General features: G+C 41.5%; 1 protein-coding gene across 3 annotated transcripts in view; it reads left to right on the top strand.

Moving 5' to 3' along the window:
• NRCAM (neuronal cell adhesion molecule) overlaps positions 1–26,097 on the top strand; it is a 103,333-nt gene that overhangs the window by 28,355 nt on the left and 48,881 nt on the right. For all 3 annotated transcript variants that reach the window (XM_006882638.1, XM_006882637.1, XM_006882639.1), the window contains exons 11-17: positions 12,953–13,096; positions 15,857–15,968; positions 18,194–18,360; positions 18,457–18,604; positions 20,894–21,018; positions 21,438–21,467; positions 23,971–24,072. In XM_006882638.1, the coding sequence (XP_006882700.1) occupies positions 12,953–13,096; positions 15,857–15,968; positions 18,194–18,360; positions 18,457–18,604; positions 20,894–21,018; positions 21,438–21,467; positions 23,971–24,072 (828 nt within the window). The remainder of the gene's footprint in view (positions 1–12,952; positions 13,097–15,856; positions 15,969–18,193; positions 18,361–18,456; positions 18,605–20,893; positions 21,019–21,437; positions 21,468–23,970; positions 24,073–26,097) is intronic.

Raw genomic sequence — 26,097 nt, 5'->3', positions numbered from 1 at the left:
ATGGATGCATGCATGGATGCATGGGTATTATAGAGTCATCTCCAACTCTTGGCCATCTTGTGTGCAACAAAACAAAGTATCATATCAGCCTAATGATCCTTAGTGCTTCTGAGGCCGTCACTGAGCTGTGGTCCAGTTCATCCCACCCAGCGCCTCCCTCACCCCTAGTGGCCCTCTACTCACCCACCATCTTTTTTGAGCCACTGAGTCCTGATGTTGTATCTAAAGCAAGCAGTTTGAACAATGTTCTTTGGACATCCAGATCGTTTTGTTGGATCATTTTAGGGGGGTTAATTATTGGGCTGTTCTTCCCCACCTTATCTTTGGAAACGCCATTGAATCCTGTTCGCCATCAGTGACTCTGCTAACATTTGAAATATCGATGGCATGCCTTCCCACGTCATAGCACACAAGTCACTACAGTACGGCAAGCCGGCCAGCAGGTGATGGCTCCATTCCTAAGGACAGCCCAGATGCTTCCAAGTTCTCTGGTCTCCAGAGGTCATCACACTGTGTTCTGAAAGGCCAGCCTGTCCCCTGACTCTTCTCACAGGCAGAAAGCCTTCCAAGTCACAGATCAGTTTAACAGGGGAAGTAGAGCAAAGAGAAAGGAAGAGAAATCTTAAAACAAGAGAACTCATCTCATTGCTTCCTAGAGAAAGAGCTGTGGTGCTGGAGTCTGTCGTGTTTGGACGACTAAACCAAGTGGCACATGCCCAATGATTCAGCTCCATGGGAAAACGATGAACACTGTCTTCTCACTAAGACTGAGAAACTCTGATCCAAGCATTGAGCACCACTGAGTCAGAACTAACTCAGCCCAGTGGGTCTGTGTGTGAGAACCCACTAGCTCACCTCTCCCGGAACCTACTCACCAGCCACCGCCAACAGGACCATCTTAGACCAACTCCCTCTTCCTGCGGTCCAGATGTTCCCTTAGATGCAATTGCTTCAAAGTGAGCCTCAGTGCACCCAAATGGTCATATCTTCACAATATTCAGAGACTTTTTTTGAAAAATTAATTTTAATGAATGTTTACAGAGATTTTGGATTTCCATTCATTCATTGTTGCACCTTTCTCCCTGCCCACCCCTCCGCCCCAGTTTGCTCCTATCTTTGAAAAGTAAAAGAAAAAAATCTTTCACAGGTATACAATCCCCCCCACCCCCACCCCAAGTACACTCCACTATGCAACCTTCATTCTGGACTTTTGTCATAACCATAATACCCAACCATATATCACTTTTAAACTGTTCTCTCCCTCATCTGCCTCAATGTAGTATTATCCAATTTTTCTCAGTCTTACCCCAACCTTGATGTCAGTCCCATTCTACAACAGTGGCATTATGCAGTAGCAGAGACTTTTTAATTGATAACAAAGATAGCCTTCAGGCAAATTATGTAGAGAAGGCTCACTCTTCATTGCTTCCAAGATAGAGCCAAATATCAATTACGCTTGTACTTAGGATGCTGCCATTTTCTTTCCCTTTAACAAAGTACCGTCTTGCCCCTAAACTGGATCTAGAAACTGCTGGAAGATTTTATACAGCACAAATCATGGCTTTTTACCATCAAACCTTTACAATTGCAGATCTGGTCTGTGTAGTCACAAGCACACTGTTGGGGGTTATTTGTATGTGTCTGGTGCACAGTATGGTGAGATACTTTGAAGCAGACACGCTGTGTTTACTGGAAGAGAAATTATGTCCCTGGGAGAAGACAGCCTCTAAAGAGGCTGGCAAATGAGGTTCAGATATGTCCATTCCCGATTTTCTTCATGTCTGGGATCAGGGGGAAGACTGAAACCACTGTGTGGTTTGGTCCTAAGGAAGATGTTGCCTCTGTCAGGACACAGGAGTGAAAACTGAGAGAGCAGGTAGACGAGAGGGCAGCAGTGAGCAGGGGTGGTGGTGTGCAGCACAGGCTGCTTATAGACCTTGCTAAGAGCCGAGAGCAGAGTAAAGGAGAGGGCATGCTCAGCACTTCTGTCCGCGCTCGGCAGCAGCTCAGAGTTCTGTGGGGATTTATGGGAGGTTAATCGGGCACCCAGAGATCAGACTCAGCACAATTGGCAAACGGGAGGGACTGTTCATCTAGCCACTCAACCGGAAGAATGGGAGTGCCAGGGAAGGTGGGGAACATAAATCCTCCAGCTCAGCAGCCACGGAAAGTAGAAGCAGGAAAAATTGAAACATAGGTGGGCTGGTGGTGTAGAATGAGGAGAGATTGAAGATGAGGGCAGGCTTTCCTCTTGCGTTGGTCTGCTTGGTACGCTTTTCATCTCCGCTTAGGCATCGCGGTTCTTGAGAACTATGTACCTAGTACTGAGAAGTTTAAAATGAACTAATAGACAACAAACGCAAAACTCAAACCAGCTGCTGTTCATCCCACTCTGGCTCTTCACAGCCACGTCTGTGTCCCAGCCACCAAGGTCCCACGGGATTTGAAATGAATGGATTTGTGCTCGCTCAGCCACCTTGTGCTCCACAGGATTTGTAACGGCTGGCCTGTTGGTTAGCAGTGCAGCACCAGTAGAGCTATCAGGTACCTCCTGAGTGAGGCCATGGTCTTTTCAACCACTTGCTATGCATCTGAGAGCTAGACAATGAATAAGGTTGACAAAGAATTGATGCCTTTGAGCTGGGGTGTTGGAGATGAGAATGGAATATCCCATGGACTACCAAGAGAACAAACCAGCTATGTCTTAGAGAAGGTGCAGCCAGAGTGTTCCCTGGAGGCAAAAATGACAATGCTTGATCTCAGGCACTTGGGGCATGTTGCTAGGAGAGGTCGTACCTTGGAAAGGGTCATCGTGCCTGGAAAGGTGGAGGGGCAGTGAAGGAGAAGATACTCCACCAGATAGGCTGACACAGGGACTGCAGCAATGGGCTCAATTGTGTCAGGGATGATGATGATGGCACAGAATAGGACAGGGCTCAGATCTGTTGTTCACTATGATTGGTCCAACTATATACTAATATAACATAAGATAGAGAGATAGATATAGAGATGATAGATAGATAGATAGATAGATAGATAGATAGATAGATAGATAGATAGATAATCCAGTTTGGAAGTTGTCTGCAGCAGTCAGATTCTACAGAGGCTTGTTTGCTGGTTCTGGTGAAGATTAGGGTGGAATGTTGATTCACTAATGGGTGTGAGATGATGTGATTGGCTTCCTATTTAAAAATGCATTTGAGCCCTCAGGCCTGCGGTCGGGCCTGGTTTTAATTGTTTTTAGTCAAACATTCTTCTAAGTGATATAGCACTGGTCTGTCCATTTGCTGTACAGAGGTAACTTGTTGTTGTTGTGATGCTAAACATTGTGACACTGATGTATCAAATGTGATAATGTTTATCCATGGTGGACAGTGTTTGTTGGAGCTTCCCAAATAAAACAAGCTTGGGAGCGGGAGTGGCATCCACTTCCAAAATACCTTATCTCGGGGAACTATGAACTTGGAGAAATGATGAAAGTTATACAAGTGTTCAGGTCTTTCATTCATAGGGTTGCTATGAGTCGTCTACTACTCGATGGCACTTAACAACAACAACATATATATATAAACTATATACTGATTTGACCCACTATATGTTGATGGCTATGATTTGCACTCAATTCAACAACACCTAACAACAACTAGGTGCACTCATACCACCACATTTCAGTTAGCAAAAACATGCATTACCCTTTTTATCACTCAGCTAATCCTCACTGAGGGACACCCTTCTCCCCTCCCAAAAGAAAATATACAGCTTTGCCATTGTGTCCATCCCAGTTCATAGCAACACCTTGTGTTTGTGGGGCAAACAGTTGCTGTTGGCTACAAACTCAAAATTAGTGCTTTACACCCATCCACAGCAGTGAAAAGCTTTTCCTGGCGATCTGCTTCTGTAAATATTAAAGCCAAGAAGATCGTACAGAGCTTAGTTTTACTCTGCAGCACATGAAGTCCCCACTAATAGACACTGTCCTTTTAAATCAGATTCTTTTGGGATCACGTGTAAAAGGCCTGCTTTGGGAAGCAATGGTCTATCTGTCTGAGAAAAGTTAAGCCCTTCAGATAGGCTCATTAGGTCCAGAGCAGAAAGAGTTGGAACAAAATCTTTCAAATTATATTCTAAATCAGTTGGTGTCTTCCATCACAAAGTATTTTTTAAGTTCAGTGTTGTTGTTGTTGTTAAGTGCTGTCGAGTCGCAGGCAATTCATAGCGACCCTATGAAGGAGAGTCCTCGATGCTTGGGTGCCTTTCATCCTTTCTCCAGGTTCATAGTGTTTCTGGAGGCAAGCTATTATGGAAGTGGATGCCACTCCTGCTTCCAAGCTTGTTTTAATCGGGGAGCTCCACCCTACTCTCTGTCCGCATTGGGCAACCAACCATTAATGCATTTGACACATCAGTTAAGTTCAGTAGGAAAAGAAAAAAGGGTAAAGCAAAGATACATAAGAATTCTGTAGCTATTGCTGATCCAAGGGTCCTCAGGCTCTTGTGTCTCAGAGCAGTCCCTCTAATAGACAAGCAAAGAGGGAAATCTCACACAGCATGAGAGCAGAGCCAGGACCCTGGGTCCTCCCAGGGTGGCGAATAGTACTGAGAGATGGTGCTGGCGATTTACACGAGGATGACACAAAGTCAAAGCAAACTTTCCCAAGAAGCTGCCAACCTTGTAATGACTGAACTAAAAGTGCAGGGCTTATGGTTTGACTAGCTCATTAGAGCAAGTGATGGGCCTCAGGCACCTGCTAGGGACTGTGCAGCTACCTGCATGAAGGTACAGAAGAGAGACAGTCGTTACTTGCCCCTCACCGTCAGCATACACTCCTCACCCTGCTCGGTCCGCAGCTTCTGCTAAGTGGCCTCCCACGTGGACTCCAAGACTTCCAGAGCTACATGCAAAGAGAGCCCTGCCAAGAAGTAGCTAGAACTTGGGCCTCTTCGCTTTCCATCCCGCTTAGTAGGATCCCTTGAATTTAGAAAACGCAACAGAACTTGTGAAAAGACAGCTGGGGTGGCACTGTGATTCAACCATTTGTCTGCTAACCAGAAGCTTGTCAGAGCTTACCCACCAGCTTCTCTTTGGGACAAAGATGAGGCAGTCTGCTTCTGTAAAGATTGACTGTCTTGGAAAGCCGAGAAGTTAGTTCCGCTCTGTCCTATAGTGGTTCTGAGTTGGAATTAACTCACTGGCTGTAGAGTTGGGTTTGGACCTAATGTTGCTGTGAGGTTTGGGTCCAGTTCTGGAAACAGGGCACACGTGTTTGTTTCCCATCTGCAGCTGTCTGAGTTATGCACCACACCAATGCAGCCAGCTCGCTGGGACTCCAGGGAACAATGGCAGAGAGGCAAGGGCAGAGATAAAATCTGCCACAGGAAACAGTGGTGTGGAATTAGCATGGAGAGATGTCCTAACCTTCCCAGAATGCAAGTAGGTCACGGGAGTGAGCTGGGAGCATGGACCAGCTTGATAGCAACATCCTCCACCCAAGCGGGTGCCGAAACTGTGGGTGGGCCAGCTGGCAAGGGCTGGGGTGGGGAACAGCTGTGCTTCTGCTGTATCATCACACAGGGAGCTGTGAGTGTCACAACCAGGTGCCACACGACAGAGGCACTATCAGGGGGACCCTACCACCCAATATGCAGTCTCCTCACTCTGACTTGTGGGTGATCATGTGGGGACAGCACCCCCTCTCAGCAGGTGCCAGCATCCCAGCAAGCACAAATACCGGTAAAGGGCAGACAGGTTCAGAAAAGTCAAGTATGTATGACTTACGTTCTATTAGGAAAAAGTATTGCTCTTGATTTGCGATGGTGCTGTTCAGACCTGTAGTCTTCAGCTTCACAAGCTGGAAGAATTTGTTCAAAGCTTCTTACCTCACTGTCTTCTAAAACTCTGGACTTCAGGGCTGACAAGGGCACTTCCAACTTTCCTTGAAGCAAAACAAGGACAGTATTAAACATAGAATTAGCCAAAAATACCTGAAAAACTTCTTTTTGGAGGTTTTCCCCCCCCATCTTCATACATTAGGAACAAAACTGCAGCTGCAGAAAGCAGATGAAAGGAAAGATCTTTCAGTCCATCAGAGTCAGCTTGAGAAGACTGCCCATCCATTTATTTTCCTTCCACCCACTTCCTGCTTTCCTCAAGAGAAAGCCTGTGCCACCTGATAGTGCACCCCAAGGCCAAGGCCATGAACACCGCAAGTCTTGCCTCTGTCCTGGAGACAGCGGCAGACTATGGCACTGGTAGATCTTTAATTGTACCCCTCATGGATTGTGTGAGATCTTTCCATTCTCTGCCCCACAATCACGTCTTCATTTTGGGTAGAGTTCCTTTTCTCTCTGAGATGAGGAGGGAGCACAGTGAAGGGAAAGAAAAAGCAATAACACCACAGGAAGGTGCAAATGAAAGCTTACCTGATAAACTATGCATGGAGCAGAAGCCTCCCCCAGGGCATTCATGGGTCCGCCAGGGCACCTTCCTTTGTCCTTTTCTTACAAGTAAGGGATTCCATTCACATATTCTTTGAAAAAGGTGAGTAAGTAAATCAAGAAGAAAATTCATATGTAGATTTGTTCTATGTTACATCTTAAATGTTTGTTTTTTAGGAAACATACATAAAATTGACCAACTCAGAAAATATGAGTATCAGTTTCCTATTAATCAAATACTTATGTACACTGTCTCAATTTTCTCATCTCCAAAGTGCATATGACACTGTTAACTTGTTTCACGTGGTTCTTTTTAAAAGAAGGTGTGATGGATGCAAACGTTTTCAAAATCTAGAGTATGCCATGCCTGTAGGATTGCATTGTTACTAGCATTCTTCTTCTTCTGTAAGTGTTGGAAGCATTTCTCATTTTGGTCAGCTGTGTTAGGAGAGTCAGGCTAAAAGAAGGTCTTTTCTGAGGAGTGTCACTCCAGTGATAGATTTCACTCTTGGGATTTTAAGTTGTATGTGGTGTTTCTGTGAAACGTCAATGGTTTTTCTCTCATTTTCATGTGTAACCAATGAGTTTGGTTATTTCTGCAAATAATTATTCCTTTGGATACTTTGGGGTTGGATGCTGGCGACTGAACACACCCAAAAGCCTGCCTGTGAGGTCCGAAGGCTTCAGATGCCTCTTACTCTAGGGATTCCAGTCTCCGTCCAAATGCCAACTGAGCCTCCATCTGTCACTGTTGCTAGTTCCTGGGTTTGTTTGTATTTGTAAGGTTTCTTTAGTAAGTGCTTAAGGGAAACGTGTGCCAAACCTCCAAGGAGAGAGATCTGCTTATTTAGTGTCCTTATCTAAAGCTTTCACTTAAAGGATTATTTGTTTCTAAAATATCTTGCCAAAAACAACAACATATTAGCAAACTAGGTGCTTAACTGGCCTAGTGGTAAAGAGCTGCAGTTTTTTTTTGTTTTGTTTTTGTTTTCTGAAAACAAATTTTATTTAAATAAGTTTAAATACATAACATTAAAACTGAAAAGGGTGGGGGGTGGGGAGAACAAGTTGTTCCTTCACAGGGCATTGGGCCGCTGTTGCTATCAAGCTGCAAGCTCTACAGCTAGCTAGGGCTGATGGCAGCTTGTTCCCTTGTCAAAAGTTTAACTCTGAAGTTTGCCTCACATCCTGGTGTTTTCTGGCTGAAACAAAGCAATAACGTGATGTTTCAGCCAAACTCAGATCCCCAAGATCGTAGATGGCTATGTCTAGCCCAGAATGCCCCTACTCCAAAAGAAGGCCAACCCAGCACCTGAGCACCCCTAGATGGAGCTGAGAGGATGGGGTGAGGCTGATGGACCCCTAGAAGGAGCTGTGGTAACAAAAGATCATTGGTGTCTTCAGACCAGCAAAGCAGGCAGAGCTTAGGAGTGAGATGGGACATCTATCTGCCACCAGGGTCTTAGTTCTTTCTGACCAGACATAATCCTGAAGCCTTGTCTGTCCCAGAAGAGCTGCAGTTTTAATCCACCAGTTGCTCTCAGGGAGAAAGGTGAGCAGTCTTCTCCTGTGTGATTTACAGCCTCTATTCCTGGAGTTTCTCAGTCAGTTCTGACTTGACAGCACATAACAACATACTAGCAAACAAAAATTCTACTGTGATTCATAAATTTTTTTTTTCATTAGCTAGTTTTCTGAAATAAATCACAAAACCTGTTCTACGTAAGATCACTAAGTTATTGTTGTGGTTGTTATGTGCCATCAAGTTAACCACAACTCATAGTAACCTTATGCATAATAGCTCTGAACCCTGCTCTGTCCCTGGCCATCTCACTGTCTCTGACACACCTACCCTCATTACACCAGTTACTATGTTAGTTCATCTCATCTGGGGTCTTCCTCTCCTACACTGTCCCTCCACCCTTCCAAGAATGATGTCCTTCTCCAAAGATTGTTCTCTCCTGGGCATGTGCCCAAAGTATGTGTGACGAAGCCTCAAATCCTTGTCTCCAAATAAAAGCTTGGCTTTGCTCTCTCCATGACAGACCGTTTACTTCTCTTCATAGTCCATGGAATGTTCAATACTTTTCTCCAGCACCACAACTCAAAGATATCAGTTATTCTATCCTCTTTGGTCATTGTCCAGCCCTCTGATTCATAACAGGTAATTGTGAAGACCATGGCCTGGATCAGGTGCATTTTAGTCTCAAGACTGAAATCATTGCTCTTTAGTACTCTGGAGAAGACCCTGACAGAAGATTTTCCTAATGCAGTTTGTCTTTTGATTTCCTGATTACTGGTGCCAAGAGTGTTGATTGTGGACTCAAAAAAGCTGAAATAGATAACTATCTCAATCTCTTCTCCGTCTATCATGATGTTGTCAATTGGTCCAGTGGTGAGAATCTTTGTTTTCTTAATAATGAGCTTAATATTGCAATTTAGATTGCAGACTATAGTCCTTGACCCTCTGCAGCAAATGCTTCAGGCCCTCCTTAATTTCAGAGTGCAGCCTGTATAATGCAGGTTGTTGATCAGTCTTCTTCCAATTCTGATGCCACATTCCTCCACATAAAGTCCAGCCTCCTGAATGATCTATTTCACATATACTTTGAAAGTATTGAGACAGGATGCATACCTGACATACTCCTTCCCTGATGTTGAAACATGTAGCTTCCTTGCTCAGTTCTGACAGCTGCCTCCTGGTCCAAGTATAGATTTTGCATGAGCACAATCAGGTGTTCTGGAATTCCCATTCTCAAGAGTCAGAACCAATTCAACAGCAATTAATAGCAATCACTTAGCATAAATAAGGCAGATAAGAGTCAGGTTCCTTTTACATAGATGCTCAATGAATTAATACAATGAAAATCGCTACTGCATGCTACATTTAACCTTTTTAAATGTCTTATGCTTGTGATTGATGAGTCTCTGCTTGGGAAGGCTGCTCTGTTGAGTGCTGGTTGTGTGAGCATTATCTTCCATGTTCATAGTGGTAAGAGCTTTTAATAGCTCTGTACATTCAAGGAAAATGAAGAGCTCCACCACCCATCTCTATCACCTATCAAAGATCCCTAGGGTTTACAAACAAACTTGTACTCAAATGCCAAAGATTGATGGTTCTACCCCATGTGGTAGAAATGGGAGAAAGGCATACAATCTACCTCCATTGAGATGATAGCCAGGAAAACCCAAAGGCCAGTTCTCATCCATAACCCCAGAGATGGAATCAATTTGATTGCAGTGGGTCTTTTTCAGTGTAGACAAATTCACCCCAGAGCTTAGCCTCAACCGAGTCTGAAATCTGATAGAATGATAGAACATAGAACGATAGATAGATAGATAGATAGATAGATAGATAGATAGATAGATAGATAGAGATGCTCCTCTGTGAAAGACAGGTCCATTGAGGTAGAATCGAGCTGGTGTGTGATGAGTATCCAGGGACCTCAGAGAAGTCTCAATACAGAGTGCTTTAGTGTGGACTCCAAAAGCATCAGGAATAATCAGCAGTGATCCAGACATGCTACTCTGTGTTCCAGTGTGTATTTTTGATAGACTGTAGATATGGCTTTGAAGACATGAGTCAGAAAAGCTCTGATAATGCTCCACTCAGGGCCTAAGACAAGGAACCGGGGCCACCTCCTGGTGCACTTGTCCTCTCAGGGTGTGCTGCTGCCTCCCCTGATGATCGCTCACTTCCTGGACCACCGTTCTTCTCTCTGACATTGCAGTCCTCTGCTACCGTTTACTGATGAAGCCTACACCCCACTGAAGGAATTATGAGTCATATGTGTCTTTTGGTGAGAAAAGCACATTCCTTAAAACAATTTTGACATGGTTAGAATAACAAATAACAGATGTGGGCTAAAAAGACAGTTCAAAATATCTGGGCACACTCCCATCACTCATTGAACTAACAAACATTCTGAGTTCATAAATTAACTGTTGGTTGTGATTGGAGCGTAGGACAACTACTTTTGTAAGAACATCCGCCATGCTTGCTTCATTAGTTCGAAAGAAAGAACCCATCAGTAAGAGCTCTGATAACTGTCATGTGGAAAATGTGTTCCTTTGCCTCATTTTGCAGTTAGATCATTCTGGTCTGAAACATCTAAATGGCTTCTGGGTTATGACTTAGGACAAAATGTTTGGTGGGCAGAATCAAGCCTCCTCTTCAAAGATGTCATTATGTCCTAATATCCAGAACCAGTGAATGGGCTACTTTATGTGGCAAAAGAACCTTTAACAGCTGTGATGAAGATTATAGACCTTGAAATAAGGAGAGTATTGATTCAGTGACTGGGGTTATGTGGGTAGGTGTGTCGGAGATGGTGTGATCAGCACAGGATAGATCAGAGTTTAGGGCTGTTGTACATAGGGTCACTATGAGTCGCAGGTGACTCAACGGCACATATCAACAACAACAACAACATCATCCTGGATTATCTGTTTGAGCCCAATCTACGAGTCATTGAAAGTTAAGTGCTTATTCCAGCCCCAATCAGAGGGAATTGTGACTATGGAATGATCAGATATTCAATGTGTCTGGCTTTGAAGATGGAGAAAAGGACTTTACAGACAAGATATGCAGACAGGGTTGAGAAACTAGAAAAGAGAAAGCCGTAGACTCACTCTTAGAGCTTCCAGAAGAAAACTGAGCCATGTAACACCTTGGTTTTTGCTCAGGCATGCTGGTTTAGCTCTGTGAGTCCCATGTTAAATTTCAGAACAGTGTAAGAAGCACATACTGCTTTAAGTTCCTAAATTTTCAATAGTTTATTACTGCAGCAGTAGGAGGCAAGATAAGAATAAATGTGCAGTGCTGTGCATATAGGAAACAAAGCAAGGATGGACACCTGTAGTTTAGTTTATTCTCATTAAAGTGGGTTAGTAAACTATAGACGAACAAACTTTGAGTTTTTTTTAAATAAAAGAATCTAAAGGAAATGGCAGATGTAACAGACATCCATTTCCTACCACCTAAAGGAAAGAAATTATGTGTAGAGTACGAAGTAAATAGAAATCTTACTTAGCTGGTTCCCGTTTCAAGAGCCATGAGAGAAAGAGTGCTTGTATTTCATTTTTATTTTGACCAACTTGCCACAACAGATGCCTGCACCCCTTTCAGCATACTTATAAAATAATAAGGTCGGATCCCAATGTTTAACATTCATAAGAAGGAATTTATCTCCAATAACTAAGCAACTCCCTCCCAAGATGGGCACAGCAGGGACCACATTCTCAGCTATTGTGTTACCCAGTCGGTTCCATTTCACTTCAGCAAGGATCAGCCTGCTCTTAACATTTTTAAGTACTTAGGAAAATTCAGAAAGATGGAGGCGGAGGGGGAAATTCCCCAATAGAGACTGGTGAAATACTCAAAACTATGGCCCTCAGCCATCCATTCAACCTGGCACAAAACTCATCCCATTTGCTCACCTTTCAGCCAAAGGATAGAAAGCTTTTATGGTGACTTGTAACACAAGGGAGTCACTCACTCACTCCTTAGACTAATCAGCCAACTGTGTAAGGTCAGAAGGTAGAAAGGAGTAGGAAACAAGGATTAATAGAAATCAGAATTACAGAGAGGAAATGGGGAAAATGTGTTTACATTGAAGAGAATGTAATATTATAAAACAATGTGTATGAAGCTTTCTCTTTATTACAATAAAAGAAAAAAGAGATTCAATGAAAACACTTTCATCTCATTTTACACAGCTTATGTCAACTGCAGCTATAGGAATTTTTTAAAAAAGGAAAAATTAATATCTCTGTATTTTATTAACTTTTTCATTCCTTTTATGAAGAAGCTGTTTTTCAAAGATGTAGATTTGGACAAACTAGGATGTCTATAACTTTTTTTTTTTTACAAACCTTGGCTATTCTCTTCTTGAGAATAGCTTGCTTTGTCACAGATAATCCTAGTTTCTCTGTGAATGGGGCCATGGCTTCCAGAATTTGTGCTCTAATTTTCATCTAAACCTGTAGGGGCTTTTTCTGAATCTTTTCTATGTTTGGTAATATTCAGTCCTGTAGAATAAATTCATTTACAAACTAAATGAACATGGAACATATTCTTATGCTGATAACTGGCTAGGAAGTCCTCAGGAGGAAGAATTAGGAGTTTGGCTGAGTTCTTAGTCATCTCCTTCACGTGTACATCAGTCTGTATTTCTGTTCTTTTTACTCCAATGTAGACCTCAGCTTTAAAAATTTAATATAATAGCTCTTATAAGCAAAGTGAAATAAATATAAATATTTTTTTAAAAAATAAATTAGGGAGTGATGGCTGAGTAGTAAGGAACTGCACTGGCAACCCAAAGGCACGTGGTTCAAATCCACCAGCTACCATGAGAGAAAAATGAGCAGTCTCCTCCTATGTGATTTATTGCCTTTGACAATGCACTGGAGGGTCAGCTATGAGCCGATTCTAACTCTATAGTACATAACAACAAGAAATCTAAAATAAAAATATGGAAAATGTATATAATGAAACTTTCTTTTTACACCCAAACAGTTGCTCCTGATGACCCTAGCAGAAAAATTGATGGTGACACCATTATTTTTTCAACTGTTCAAGAAAGATCAAGTGCTGTCTATCAATGCAATGCTTCCAATGAATATGGGTATTTGCTGGCAAATGCATTTGTAAATGTACTGGGTAAGCTTTTCCTCCCTTGAAGTTTTATGAAAAATATGGCAAATTAAATTAATAGCTTTGATTGCTTTCTAGTCATTCAACAAAATGTATGTTAATATGACAAAATTCAGATCTGTTGTTCATAGGGTCTCTATGAGCTGTTGCTGACTTAGTGTAAACCAACAACAAACAACATGTATAATGCCAATACCAGGAGTTGTAAGGGATGTATGAAGCATACAAGATGCAAACATAAAGGATATTACACTGGTTTCTTAATGTTCTCTCATAACATAGTTTTGCACTGGCAAATTCTTCATTATGTGTTTAATAGTCAAATGCCCTGTTCTATTCACAGATCCCTCAGAAGGAAAAGAGCATTTGTCTGAAATAATAACTAGATGTTACTGTCATCATCTATCACTGGAAACGGACAACTGGAACAATTCCTACTTTTCATTATTCATTTAAAAAAATAAGCTATATATATATTTGCTAATTTTCAGTTTAGGAAGTCATCTAAGATACACTCAGATATTCTGAAATGGGTGGTTTTCATTGATTTCATTAGTTTTCTTAAAAAAAAATCAAATGTCAAATTTGTTAAACAAATGTTTGTGAGAATTGTTCTTATGGTGCTTGAGCGTTATACTTCAGCCCCTTCGGGTTCTTATGCTCCCTTTTCAAGCACATGTAAACAAGCCAGTCGATAACTTGGTATAGTTCCTTCATGCTGTGATGTAAATTGCATGAAGAACTCAGCAACTAAAGCATTGGTGGATGTTTAGGAAACAGTTTGACTCCGGTTCTGTCAGTTAGGAAGCACACACATCAGCTCTCTGCTTTTTTCAGCCTTTTGTATGTTCCACCTCTCAACTCCCTCCTCCACCTGGATGGTAACCCCACGATTATGATGGCTCGGTTGTTTAACAGAAGTGGTCTTGGTTCTTACTTGGTCAGAGACCCTGTGTTAGCCTATGAAAAGAAAATGTTAAAAAGTGCTCCATTCTCTGTTACCCAGTTACTCACAGTATAGTAGAGAATACAGCTGAATAAATCAACAACTGTGAGTTCTACCTCCCTTTTCTAATAGTGATAGCATTTTAGTGTACAGGTGTATTATGTTGACAAGTATATATACCCAGATAAGTACTAAAGCATTCAAGATTTAGAAAATTTCCACCACCTCTCCAAATCCACTTGTTCTGTTCACAATTAGTCCCTCTCTCACCCTTGCCTTGGAAAACGAATGATGACACTTTACATAGAAATCCCTATTTTAAAAAAAAGAAAAGAAATCCCTAAGAATGAATTAATGCAGTATAATCTCTTGCATCTAACTCCATTCACTGAGCATGATACTTTTGAAATTCCTCCACATTACTTTTCATTTCTTTCATTTTCTCCAAGCAGTACTCAGTGCAGGGTTCATGCATATTTAGTTAAGTGAATTTTTGCATACTTCATCCTTTCTTTTGCTATTTTAAGTACTATTTGTTGTAGCATTTTACTTTTTAATGCTGCTAGTATGTAGAAGAATTGAGTTGGAATATTGGCCGTGTATCCTCCTCTTTATTCTGGCTACATTCACTTTTCCTGTTTTTGTGGTTTCTTTTTAAATTCCTTAAGATATTCTGTATATGCCATCATGGTTTCTGTGAAGGAAAACAATATTAGTTTAAAAGGAAAACACTGTGCCCTGGAATAGAATCTACATGATTATTTAATGAAAATAACTACTGTCACTGAATTATAAAAAAAGTTAACATGCCAGATTTTCTGTTATATAAATGTATTGCCTATTTAGTGGTTCAACTATACCAGTGACTCCACAAGGGAAAGATGGGAATCTTCTATAGACTAAAAAAAAAAAAAAAACTACAACCCACTAGAGACAGATTTGAGTCAATTCCAACTTGACAGCAAATAGTTTTGACTTATACACATGTGTATTATATATATGCACAGACATATACATCTCGGAGGGGTGGCCTAGTGGCAAGAAGCTGTGCTACAAACCCAAAGGCATGTGGTTCAAATCCACTAGCCGCTCCATAGAAGATGGATGAACAGTCTCCTCCTCTGTGACTAACTGCCTCTAAAAAACCTGCTTCAGGGTCAACTATGGGTTGGTTCCAACTTGGCAGTACATAACAACAACATACATACATACATATGCTGTTGTTAAGTGCCATCGAGTCATAGGCGACTCATAGCGACCCTATGAACGAAAGTCCTCAACACTTGTGTGACTTTCATTCTTTCTCCTGGTTCACAGAGTTTCCAGAGGCAAGCTATTACAGAAGTGGATGCCACTCCTGCTTCCAATACATACATATACACACGTAAATAAATATGTATATTAAAAAATATATAGAGACTAGTCCAGCTTATTGCCATTGAGTCTGAACCAATTCCTGGCTGACCCAGCAGCAGGGTTTTTGGAACCTGTAAATTGCACAGAAAGAAATTACCCATCCTCCTTCTTTTCCCATGGAGTAACTGGTGGATTGAACCACCCGCCTTTGGATTGGCAGCACAAGACCTCGTGTGTGTGTGTTTAAAAGCAAACAAACACCGAGTCCTTTTCATTTCTGGCACCTAAAGACAGGGAAGAAGGATACTCACTAGCCTCGTGAAGCCCAAAGGGGAATAGAAGGGGAGACACAGGTTAGTTGTACTTGACCACCAACAATCTTAAAGCAAATGCCGTACGTACTGTGAACTTGGAACGTGCATTTTACTTTTCGTGTTTTCTTTGCCTTTTGCAAACGCTTTTAGCTGAACCACCACGAATCCTCACACCTGCAAACACACTTTACCAGGTCATTGCAAACAGACCTGCCTTACTGGACTGTGCCTTCTTCGGGTCTCCTCTGCCCACCATTGAGTGGTAAGTCATGGCCCTATTTTGTGCCTAATAACTTGTATTTGCAAAATCCCTCAAATGTCTCCATACATTGTGTTTCTTTCAGTGATCAGGGAGAAAAAAAGCAGTGAAAAATCCATCACCCTGCTAATTGTCATATTTATTCATTTATTCACAAATGATTATTAACTGCCTGCTCTATGCCAGTGACTTCCATGTACATGTTCTGTTGAGCAGCATGTGTTGTCAACCACAGAGCGATATGTAAATGTTTAAAAGCAGCATTGAGGTGACTGCATTTTACAAAGCATGGACATCACCTGGGACTTAGTGAATGGTGATGAGAGACACTAGTTGAGGGCATTTGTTGATAAGAAAATAGCCTTTAGCGGAGAGAAGGTGTAGCAATAATGGTCTTGGTCCTATAACCTTAGAAACAAATTTTATTACTCCCAACCTTTGTCTGCAGTTTGAAGATCTCTGTGACCTTTCACTTCCCACGTTAGACTGCCTCTTCATACACATCTCCTGATAGAAGTGGTCCATCCACATCTTCCAGGAGTGTTTGTGTTTAGCATAGGCTGGGAGCGATAAGGCTGGGGCAGGTAACGGCACAGAAAGAATGAGTCGAAGAACACCAGCCATTGATCATCTCACAGCCGCCACGGGCTGAACTGGGCTTCAACAATTGACGTCAGAATAAAGGCCAGTTTATGACTAAAGGATGCAATCCTGATGGTGCAACAGTTGGGTACCCCACTGCTAACTAAAAGGTGGGTGGTTTGAACCCACCCAGGAACTCAGTAGAAGAAAGGCCTGTGTTCTCTTTTCATAAAAACTATAGTCAAGAAAATCCTATAGGGAGGGCCCATGCTATCACATGGGGTCACTGTAAGTGAGTCCACTGAAAAATGGATTCTGTAGCATCTAACAACAATGTGAAGAAGGGAAGGTAAAATCTCCCAGCCCCTGACCTCAGCCACAGAGGAGAAACTCTGATAGTTGTGCATGGATTTCCTAGGGATGGTATCAGGGCTAATGAACACTTGGATTTTGAAGGCTGACCCTCTAATCCCGCTTCATCCGTCCTCACTTGTCCTGTATGGCCTTCACTAAGAAGCTGAATGTGTACTTCCTGTACGTTGGTGAGTTGGCACTGAGCCATAGCCAATCCTCCGGTGGGTTTCCAGAGGCAGTTCATCTCATGGGAGGAGAATGCCTGGCCTTCTCCTGCAGAGCAGCGGATGGACTCAAACTATGTGCCTTTGAGAATGCAGTGCAGCTTCTTGCCACTAGACCACCAGAGGCCCCTACTTCCTCTCTGTGCTTTCAAAACTGACCCTTTTAGCCTTAAACTCAAAACATCTTGTAAGAATTGTAGCCTGTCAGGGGGGGAAATATCAAGAGAGGCAGTTTTCATTTTGTCTTATGTTAGCACTTATTTAGAGATTAAATAAGTAGTTATGTGTTATTAGGAATCTCTGGTAGCTTAGTGGCAAGGAGCTGTGCTATAGTCCTGAAGTCAAACAGTTCAAATCCACCAGCTGCTCCACAGGAGAAAGATGGATACTCTCCTCCAGTATGAAACTGCCTCTAAAAACCCACTGAAGGGTCAGTTATGAGTCGGCTCTGACTTGATGGTACCCAATAACAACAATACAAGTGTATTTATTAAATGATGGATCTCTCATGTTGTTGTTGTTGTTGTTGTTGTTGTTATGTGCCGTTGAGTTGCTTGCAACTCATAACGACCCTTTGTACAACAGCTCTAACCCCTGCTCTGTCCTGTACCAATCTCACTGCCTCTGACACACCCATCCCAATTACCCCAGTCACTGAATCAATCCATCCCATAGAGGGTTTTCCCCTCCTGCGCTGTCCCTCTACCCTCCCAAGCATGATGCTCCTCTCCAAGGACCTGTGCCTCCTTACAACATTTCTAAAGTATGTCAGACGAAGGCCCAGAATCCTTGCCTCCAAGGAGCAGCCTGGTTTAAAACAAAAAAATTCCAATTGAAAGAATTTCATGTAGTCAGCCTAAGTCTATAAATGCCCTTTAGCTTCACATTCCCCCACTCTGTATCTTGTCCTAATTTTTATCGTGCTGGTTTATAGGTCTGCAGTTTGCTTTTGCAAATGTCTCAGAATGTGACATTTTAATGCGGGGTTGACCTTGGAAGTGGCATTTGATGTCTGCCTTTGAGTTATGGATATGTTTTTTTCTCTTGGGGATAATTTCTTTAATGAAGGTTTAAAGGAGCCAAAGGAAGTGCTCTTCGTGGTGATATTTATGTCTTACATGAAAATGGAACTTTGGAAATCCCCGTGGCACAGAAGGACAGCACGGGAACTTACACGTGTGTTGCGAGGAATAAGCTGGGGATGGCGAAGAATGAAGTTCAGTTAGAAATCAAAGGTACTCAAGGAGTCAAGTTTTATCTTCTCCACGACTTAGGACTTTGACGATATTCTCCAGCTTTGGCAATGGCTAACGATAAACATTACATTTCAGATCCAACGAGGATCATTAAACAGCCTGAGTATGCAGTTGTGCAAAGAGGGGGGACGGTGACCTTTGAATGTCAAGTGAAACACGATCAGACCTTAATCCCCACTGTCAGGTGGCTAAAGGACAACGGTGAGCTGCCCAATGAAGACAGGTATTTGAAGATGATGATTTCTTTGTCTTCTTTCTCTCTGCTCTGCTATTCAACCCGAGCTTTACTCCATAGTGACTCAGCTGGGAAATGTTTCATGTTTCTGAAGTCTACTGTCTCCAAAATTAAGAGGGAGGCATTTTCTCCCTGTTGTAAAATGCCAGGACCTAGACAGCTATTCAGGTATTGAAATAAGATGCCGGGAACATTTGTCTGTGTGTTCGTCTCCTCTATAACTTGGGATGAGAAAAACCCTTTAGGCTTAGGACAATGTCCATTGTCATTGCACTTTGTCTAATGAAGTCTCAACAGATGTTTTCATTTTCTACAAATAAACAGAAATATGGTCTCACCAATCACTGTGTGGCCCCTGGGAGCTTGTGGTACAGGATACTAGTTGGTATTTGGAAAAAGGAGTTTTCTTTCCATTTTATCTAAAGCCAATGGAAGGAGAAAGAATAAAATAATGAAGGTGAAGTATTTAAGCGCCTGAGGGTGTTGCATCCCTGGAGGTTGGAATGGGAGAAATGGGCGGGCCATTGTCAGGGGAAGTCCTCCATTAGACCTAGTAAGTACACAGAGATGAACAGATGCATGTTAGCAGGGACAGAATGTCTACGAGCATTGCTCCCTCTGGAAAGAAATGTTGGATTCTGGTGGAAGGAGCTTCTAGGGTCTTCATGCAGATGACCTAAACTTGTTGTTTAGTAACAAAACAAAACAAAAAGTATAGTTGTTATCAGATGACTTCCAACTCAGATCCACTCCGCGTGTTACAGAAAACTGTATCCTGCGGGACTTTTCAAGGCCTTTTAGGAGCAGATTGACAGGCCTTTCTTCTGATGCACCTCTGGATAGGTTCAAACTGCTAACCTGGGTGCTTAGTGGTAAGAAGTTGCACTTCCAACCCAACGGCAGGTGGTTTTATTTAAAATCACCAGCTGCTCTAACAGAGAAAAATGAGCTATCTCCTCCCATGCAATTCAGAGCCTCTGAAAAGCTGCTGGAGGGTCAGCTATGAGTTGATTCCAACTCAGGGCACATAACCACAGTAACCCGTGTATTTGCTTTTTAAAAGCCTCTAAAAACATCTGTGGACTTCTCATATCTATTCCCAGAGTTTTCATCTAGCTCTGTACCTCAGCTTGTCAGTTTTATTTGTGTAATCTGAGTTGGTATCGACAAGAGGGTCAAGTCTGCTAAGGTTTTTATTTGGAAATCATGAGAGTATTTTATTATTTACGCAGCCTCATTAAAACTGTACCAGAGAATCTCCATAGATATTGAGCTTTGGCCCCCTGAGTAATTTTTCACACTTAAAAATAGCACCTATAAAACCTTAACGGAGATTGCTCTTCTGTATCTTCCTGTTTCTAATGACAAAACAGAGTGGTATGCTCTGCTTCAACTTTTCCCTGTGAAAGTTTACAGGAAACTTTGGTAGTTTTAGTAGTTAAACGCTTGGCAGTTAACTGAAAGATTGGCTGTTCAAATCCACCAAGAGTCAGCAGGAAGGAGATGTGACCATCTATCTGCTTCTGAAAAGATTACAGCTTTGGATGCCCTGTAGGACGGTTCTTCTCTGACCCGCAGAGTCCCTGAATCAGCATGTACCCAATTGCAGCAACAGGAGAGTTTATGTATTTGGCAAAAATTGCATACAATTTCTGCTGTAAATAATGAGCTATTCTGAACTAATGGATTCCTTAGAGACTGACCTAAATGAGAAGTTTTCCAATATTTCTTAGCAGCAGGGGAACAAACAAATAAACAAACACGCCATGCCGTCAAGTCAGAGCTAACTCACAGCTGAACCTCTGGCAGGATTTCAGAGGCAGCAGTCTGCATGGGAGGAGGCTACCTACCCATTGTTCTCTGTTGGAGCAGCTTGGGGATTCAAACCACCTACCTTGAAATTGTTAGCACAACTTATTATCCTCTTGGCTACCAGAGCCACCTCTGTAAAGCCTTCTCTTTAATAAGAATAACTGTGGCGTTGTTCCACATCACCTCTAGTGCCCCTGAGAATTTCAAGGAAGCTCAAAGACCCAAAGGCTTGGTTGAATGTCACTCCATCAAATGACTTATCTCTTCTAACCCAAGATTTCAGTTCAAGTATCGGAAATGTTTTCCAGTGATAATCATTACTAAAGCAATCCATATTGTATAGTTTCAGCCCTAATGTCCTACCAACTTTCTCTTTTGCCAAGTTCAAGGTGATCCGATAAGAGAGGGAACTGCAGGTGTGGCAAGATGCTTGTTTCAGCTGCCCCAAATGTGTTGCATTCCCAGGTTCACTGTCAAGAAGGACCATTTGGTGATCACTGATGTGGATGATGATGACGGAGGAACCTACACCTGTGTGGCCAACACCACTCTGGACAATGTCTCGGCCAGTGCTGTACTTAGCGTTGTTGGTAAGAGCTCGCACCAGTACAGCAGAAGCAGTTGTCCTGTGTTAATCTGGAAAGAGAACATATAAATATTAAAGTATGCATACTATATATTTATAATTTCATAGGTGAGTTAAGTATTCATGTATTATTCTTTGGGGAAAAAAGTCTTCAAAGCAATAATTTCAGTATACAGATACTTTGTAACAGCACTGGAATAAAAAGTCAGTATAGACATTAATGATATATAGATAAGAAAATTCTTTATATTTCTTTAAAATTGAGAGTTTCTCCTCCTAATTATTACTGCATGTTTACCAATGCCATGTCTCCACAGTTTACTTTTATAATGTTAATCATGTGGAATCTTTGTCTGTTGTGCTAGCTTGTATCTTTCCATTACTAATTTTGATTAAAATCCTTTATATTAATGTCCTTTCCAGCTCCCACTCCAACTCCAGCTCCCATTTACGGTAAACTAATATGAGTCTTCTTTGTCTACTTTCTGTCAAACAAGTTCATATTTGCAGAAAAAGTTAACGGCTTTGTTTTCTCCATCGCACCATTCTATTTCTTTAAAGAGAAGAACTCAGCTGAGTGTTCTGGTGTATTGCCCATTTCCTGCTATCAATCACTTCTTCATTACGCCTTGGAAGTTTTCTCTGAGTACATTGCCAGGCATTTCTAAATATTTCATGCATTTTTATAAAACCATTTCATCTAATAAGAGTTTCTCTTTAGTAAAATGTCCTTGTAATGTTTTTTCAAAAGTCACCATCCACACTTCACAAAGTGAATAAGCTTTTTAAAATATCGTTTCACAAGTTAGTTTGCATCGCTCCAGTAAATATTGTTTTAGAAAAAATAAGCACTGTTTGGGGACACTGTTTTCAAAAAATTGACTGATGAACAAAACTGGATTATTGTTGTTGTTGTTGTTATGTGCCGTCAATTCACCTGCGTCTCATAGTGACCCTATGTACAACAGCCCTAAATCCTGCTCTATTCTGTGCCAACCTTATTGTCTCTGAAACACCTACCCTCATAACCCCAGTTACTGAGTCTCACTGAGGATCTTCCCCTCCTGCGCTGTCCCTCCATCCTCCCAAGCATGACGTCCCTCGCCAAGGACTGGTCCCTCCTTGCAACACGCCCAAAGTATGTCAGGCGGAGCTTTAGAATCCTTGCCTCCGAGGAGCAGCTTGGTTTCACCTTCTCCAGGACAAACCTGGATATTAAGATCAATATTTGGCTTTTGAATCAAATAAAACTTAATTTCTTATGTGGTTAACAAAAGGTAAACCCTGAAAGACCAAAAGGAGGATGGTACCCATCTTCTATGGTCGTGTGAGTCTGGAAAATAAATTGGAAGTTATTTCCAGAAATAGCTTTGCTCTCAGAAACCTCATTTAATTAGTTTTTAAGGAATAAAATCAATGCTGTGGCACACTGGGGTTTTGCATTTACAAAAGAAACAACATCAACAAAGAGTGGATTCTGTCATTGAATAGATTCTGATTCATCATTAACTGTCCTGTAGAAGGCTTTTCTTTTTGCAAATGTTTACTGCTTTTATAGTGATAGAAATAAAGTGCCTATAGTGACACAGTCACAGGCGTGACAGAGACAGTAAGATTGGCAGGATAGGGCAGGGCTTAGGGCTCTTGTACATAGGATCGCTGTGAGCCACAGGAGACTCAACGGCACATAACAACAACAACATATTGACACAGTGCCTGTAACAATGGGCCCAAGGATGGCAGAGATGATGAGGACGGGACAGGATAGAGCAAAGCTCCAAACTGTTGTTTATAGATTTGTTATGAGTTGTTGTCAACTCAATGACACCTAACAACAACAATATATTTGTATATGGCTTCTGGCTCCCCAAGAGTCCTATTATTATCAGAATCAAGGTTAAGAAAAGGACCCTGTGGGTCTCAGAAATGCCATTAGAAGGCATGTTTGGGAGTTCCTTTGTCTCAACAAAGGGTCTATACTGTAGCATCTATGAGAACTAAGCACACCCTTTTATGTGCCTTACTGTTGTAATGAAAACAGGCACACATATGCATACCTCCCTATATAGAGCAACAATTCTAGAATTCCCTTTAAAATCTCAATCTTCACCAGAAACTTCCAAATCTATAATTCAGCATGTTTCAGAGGGAATATTTGAGTAATTTTTAAACAGTAAAATTTGTGTTTTTCAACATTTGCTCTTTCTCTATTTCTCTTTTATTATTATTATCTTCTCTATTTCTCTTTTGATATTATTTTATTTATGTTTGTCTTCATTCATGTTTATGGCACACACGCTGAGAGTGCTGATGGATCACAGATCCCTGCTTCCCTAGTAATGGTTACAAATTACTTAGTCTTGTACCACTTAATGCCACTGCTATAAAAGAGGACTGACATAGGGGTTGGGGTGAGACTGAGAAAGAGGGAATGAACAATACTGCATTGAAACAGATGAGGGAGAGAACTATTTAAAAGGGATATATGATTAGGTATTATTGTCATGATAGGAGTCCAGAATGAAGGGGGCATGATGGAGTGGACTTGAAGGGAGGGATTGTATAACTGTGAAAGAATTTTTCTTCTACTTTTTAAATAGAAGAGTGAACTGGGAGGAGGGTTGGACAGGAAGAAAAGTGCAACAATGAATGAATGGAAATCCAAAATCTCTGTAAACTTTCATTAAAATTCTTTTTTTTTTAAAAAAAAGGAAAAAAACAAAAAACAAATTACTTTGTCTCATGTGAAATAAGGCGCCAGCGTGTGTGTGTGTGATCCCAGCAGCCTCAGTGGATTCCATTGCATTTCCATTGCATTTCCATTGCATTCCCATTGCATGCCATTGAACATTATTTGTGTTGTGTCTTGACGATGTCCACTCTTGCATATCATCATAAACAAAGCAACACTTCGCGAGGACAGTGGTTAACCATGATGTGTGTTTTTGGTCTGCAGATGTCCCGAACCCTCCCTTTGATTTAGAATTGACAAATCGTCTTGACAAAAGTGTTCAGCTCTCATGGACACCTGGCGATAACAACAACAGTCCCATTACAAGTAGGTGATATAATTTGATTTCTCTGAGAAATCTAATGGCCATTTTGCAAGCATCATATGGTATACAATTTCAGTTCCTGACAGCTATGTTCTCTGGCCCTTTCCCTTCTTTACTGATAGGACAGAAATGGATTAGGAAATTGGATACTGGTGAGAAAGTGACTTTTCAGATTGAGAGTTGGTGTCAGAACTGAGTGTAGACATCAGAGCCTTCAGTTTCCACGCTACATCTGCTGTTTTCCCTTTGGTCCCATAACAATGTGCATTCAACAATGTCTGCTTCTCACCTGATGACCACCTAGGGAATCAAAACAATGAAGAGACGATGAGATAAACCTCAGGAAAACCTTCACATTTTTTACTATACGTAATGGTAGAATTTTAATTGTGACACTGAAAAGATACTTAAGAGAGAAGACATGATCAAGTTCAAGTCCTGACATTTATTGTCACCTTCAGATGGATTCTGATGGAAAACTAAATACCCTTCTGATGATATCCAATCAATGTCCTACTATTATCTTGTGTTGATGTACCACACTTCCTGAGATACAGAATATTTCCAGTGAAATTACACAAAAAATCTTCTCTCCATTGTGTCTGATGTTAGTGCTGTTCCTTCCTCAAAGAGTCCTCTGTGTCCTCGATGAGAACACACACTCAGCCAAGCTGAGTCTTCCTGCCAGCTCAGTACTTGGGCCCAGAAGGAGCAGGCGGTCTGGGATGTTTCAAAATACTTCCGATCTATCTTCAGACATTGCCACTAGATTTCAAAACATTTTCACTCACTGCATTATTTATTGAGCAAGTATTTACTGAGTGTCTAACATCAGGCAAACTTCTAAAGCAAGACAATCAAAAGTCTTTGTTTTGATGAACCTTATATTTAATTTGGAGATACAAATGAGTTATAAATAAATGTATGTATTATGTTGTGAATAATGCTATCAAGTGTATGTATGTATAAACTCATTGCGGTCAAGTCAAAACTAATGCATACTTGACCCTCCAGGAGGTTTTCAAGAGGCTGTAAATCACATGGAAGGAGATTACCCCTCTTTGTCCAGCTGAAAAGCTTGTGATCTGAACCACATGCCTTTGGGTTGGGAGCGCAACTCCATTCCTACTAGACTACCTAGTCAGTCAGGACTGATTTATAATTGACCTTCTAGCAGATTTACAGAGGCTATAAATCACACAGAAGGGGATTGCCCATCTTTCTCCCTTGGAGCAGCTGGTAGATTTGAAACTTTGGTTTGGCAGTGTAACTCCTTACCACTAGGCCGACAGAGTTCCCTAGGGGTGTGTGTATATATATGTATGTATGTATATATATGTATATATAGATAGAGATAGACATGTATGTATATGTATATGTGTGTGTGTATATATATGTATGAAAGAGACAGAGAATTTGTTATATGTATAGTTATATATTTAGTTTGTTATATAGTTTTTTAGTGGCAGAGTAGTTGTTGTTGTTACATGCCGTTGAGTCACCTGTGACTCATAGTGAACCTATATACAACAGCACTGAAGTCTGCCTTATCCTGAGTCATTCTCACTGACTCCAGTGCACCTTCCCCCATTGCCCCAGCTACTGTATCAATCCATCTCATCTGGGGTCATCTTCTCCTGTGCTGTCCTTCCACTCTTCTGAGTGTATTTCTCCAAGGACTGGACCTTGGCCACATGCCCAAAGTATGTGAGTTGGAACTTCAAATCACTAGCCTCCAAGGAGAAACTTGGTATCACCCTCTCCAAGATAGACGTGTGTGTGCGCATGCGTACGCGTATACACACAAGTTCTGTTGGCCTCATAGTAAAGAAGTGCACTGCCAACCCAAAGACACATAATTCAAATCCACCAGCTGCTTCATGGAAGAAAGATGCAAAATCTCCTTCTGTATGATTAACTGCCTCTGAAAACTCATTGGAAGGTTAGCTATGAGTCAGTTCCAACCTGATGATACAGAACAACCACAGTCTACACACACACACACACACACACACACACACACACAC

The sequence above is a fragment of the Elephantulus edwardii genome, unplaced genomic scaffold, assembly GCF_000299155.1.
Source record: "Elephantulus edwardii isolate Elephantulus edwardi_28Jun2011 unplaced genomic scaffold, EleEdw1.0 scaffold00022, whole genome shotgun sequence".
NCBI lineage: Eukaryota > Metazoa > Chordata > Mammalia > Macroscelidea > Macroscelididae > Elephantulus > Elephantulus edwardii.
This window is presented reverse-complemented; position numbering and strand designations above follow the sequence as displayed.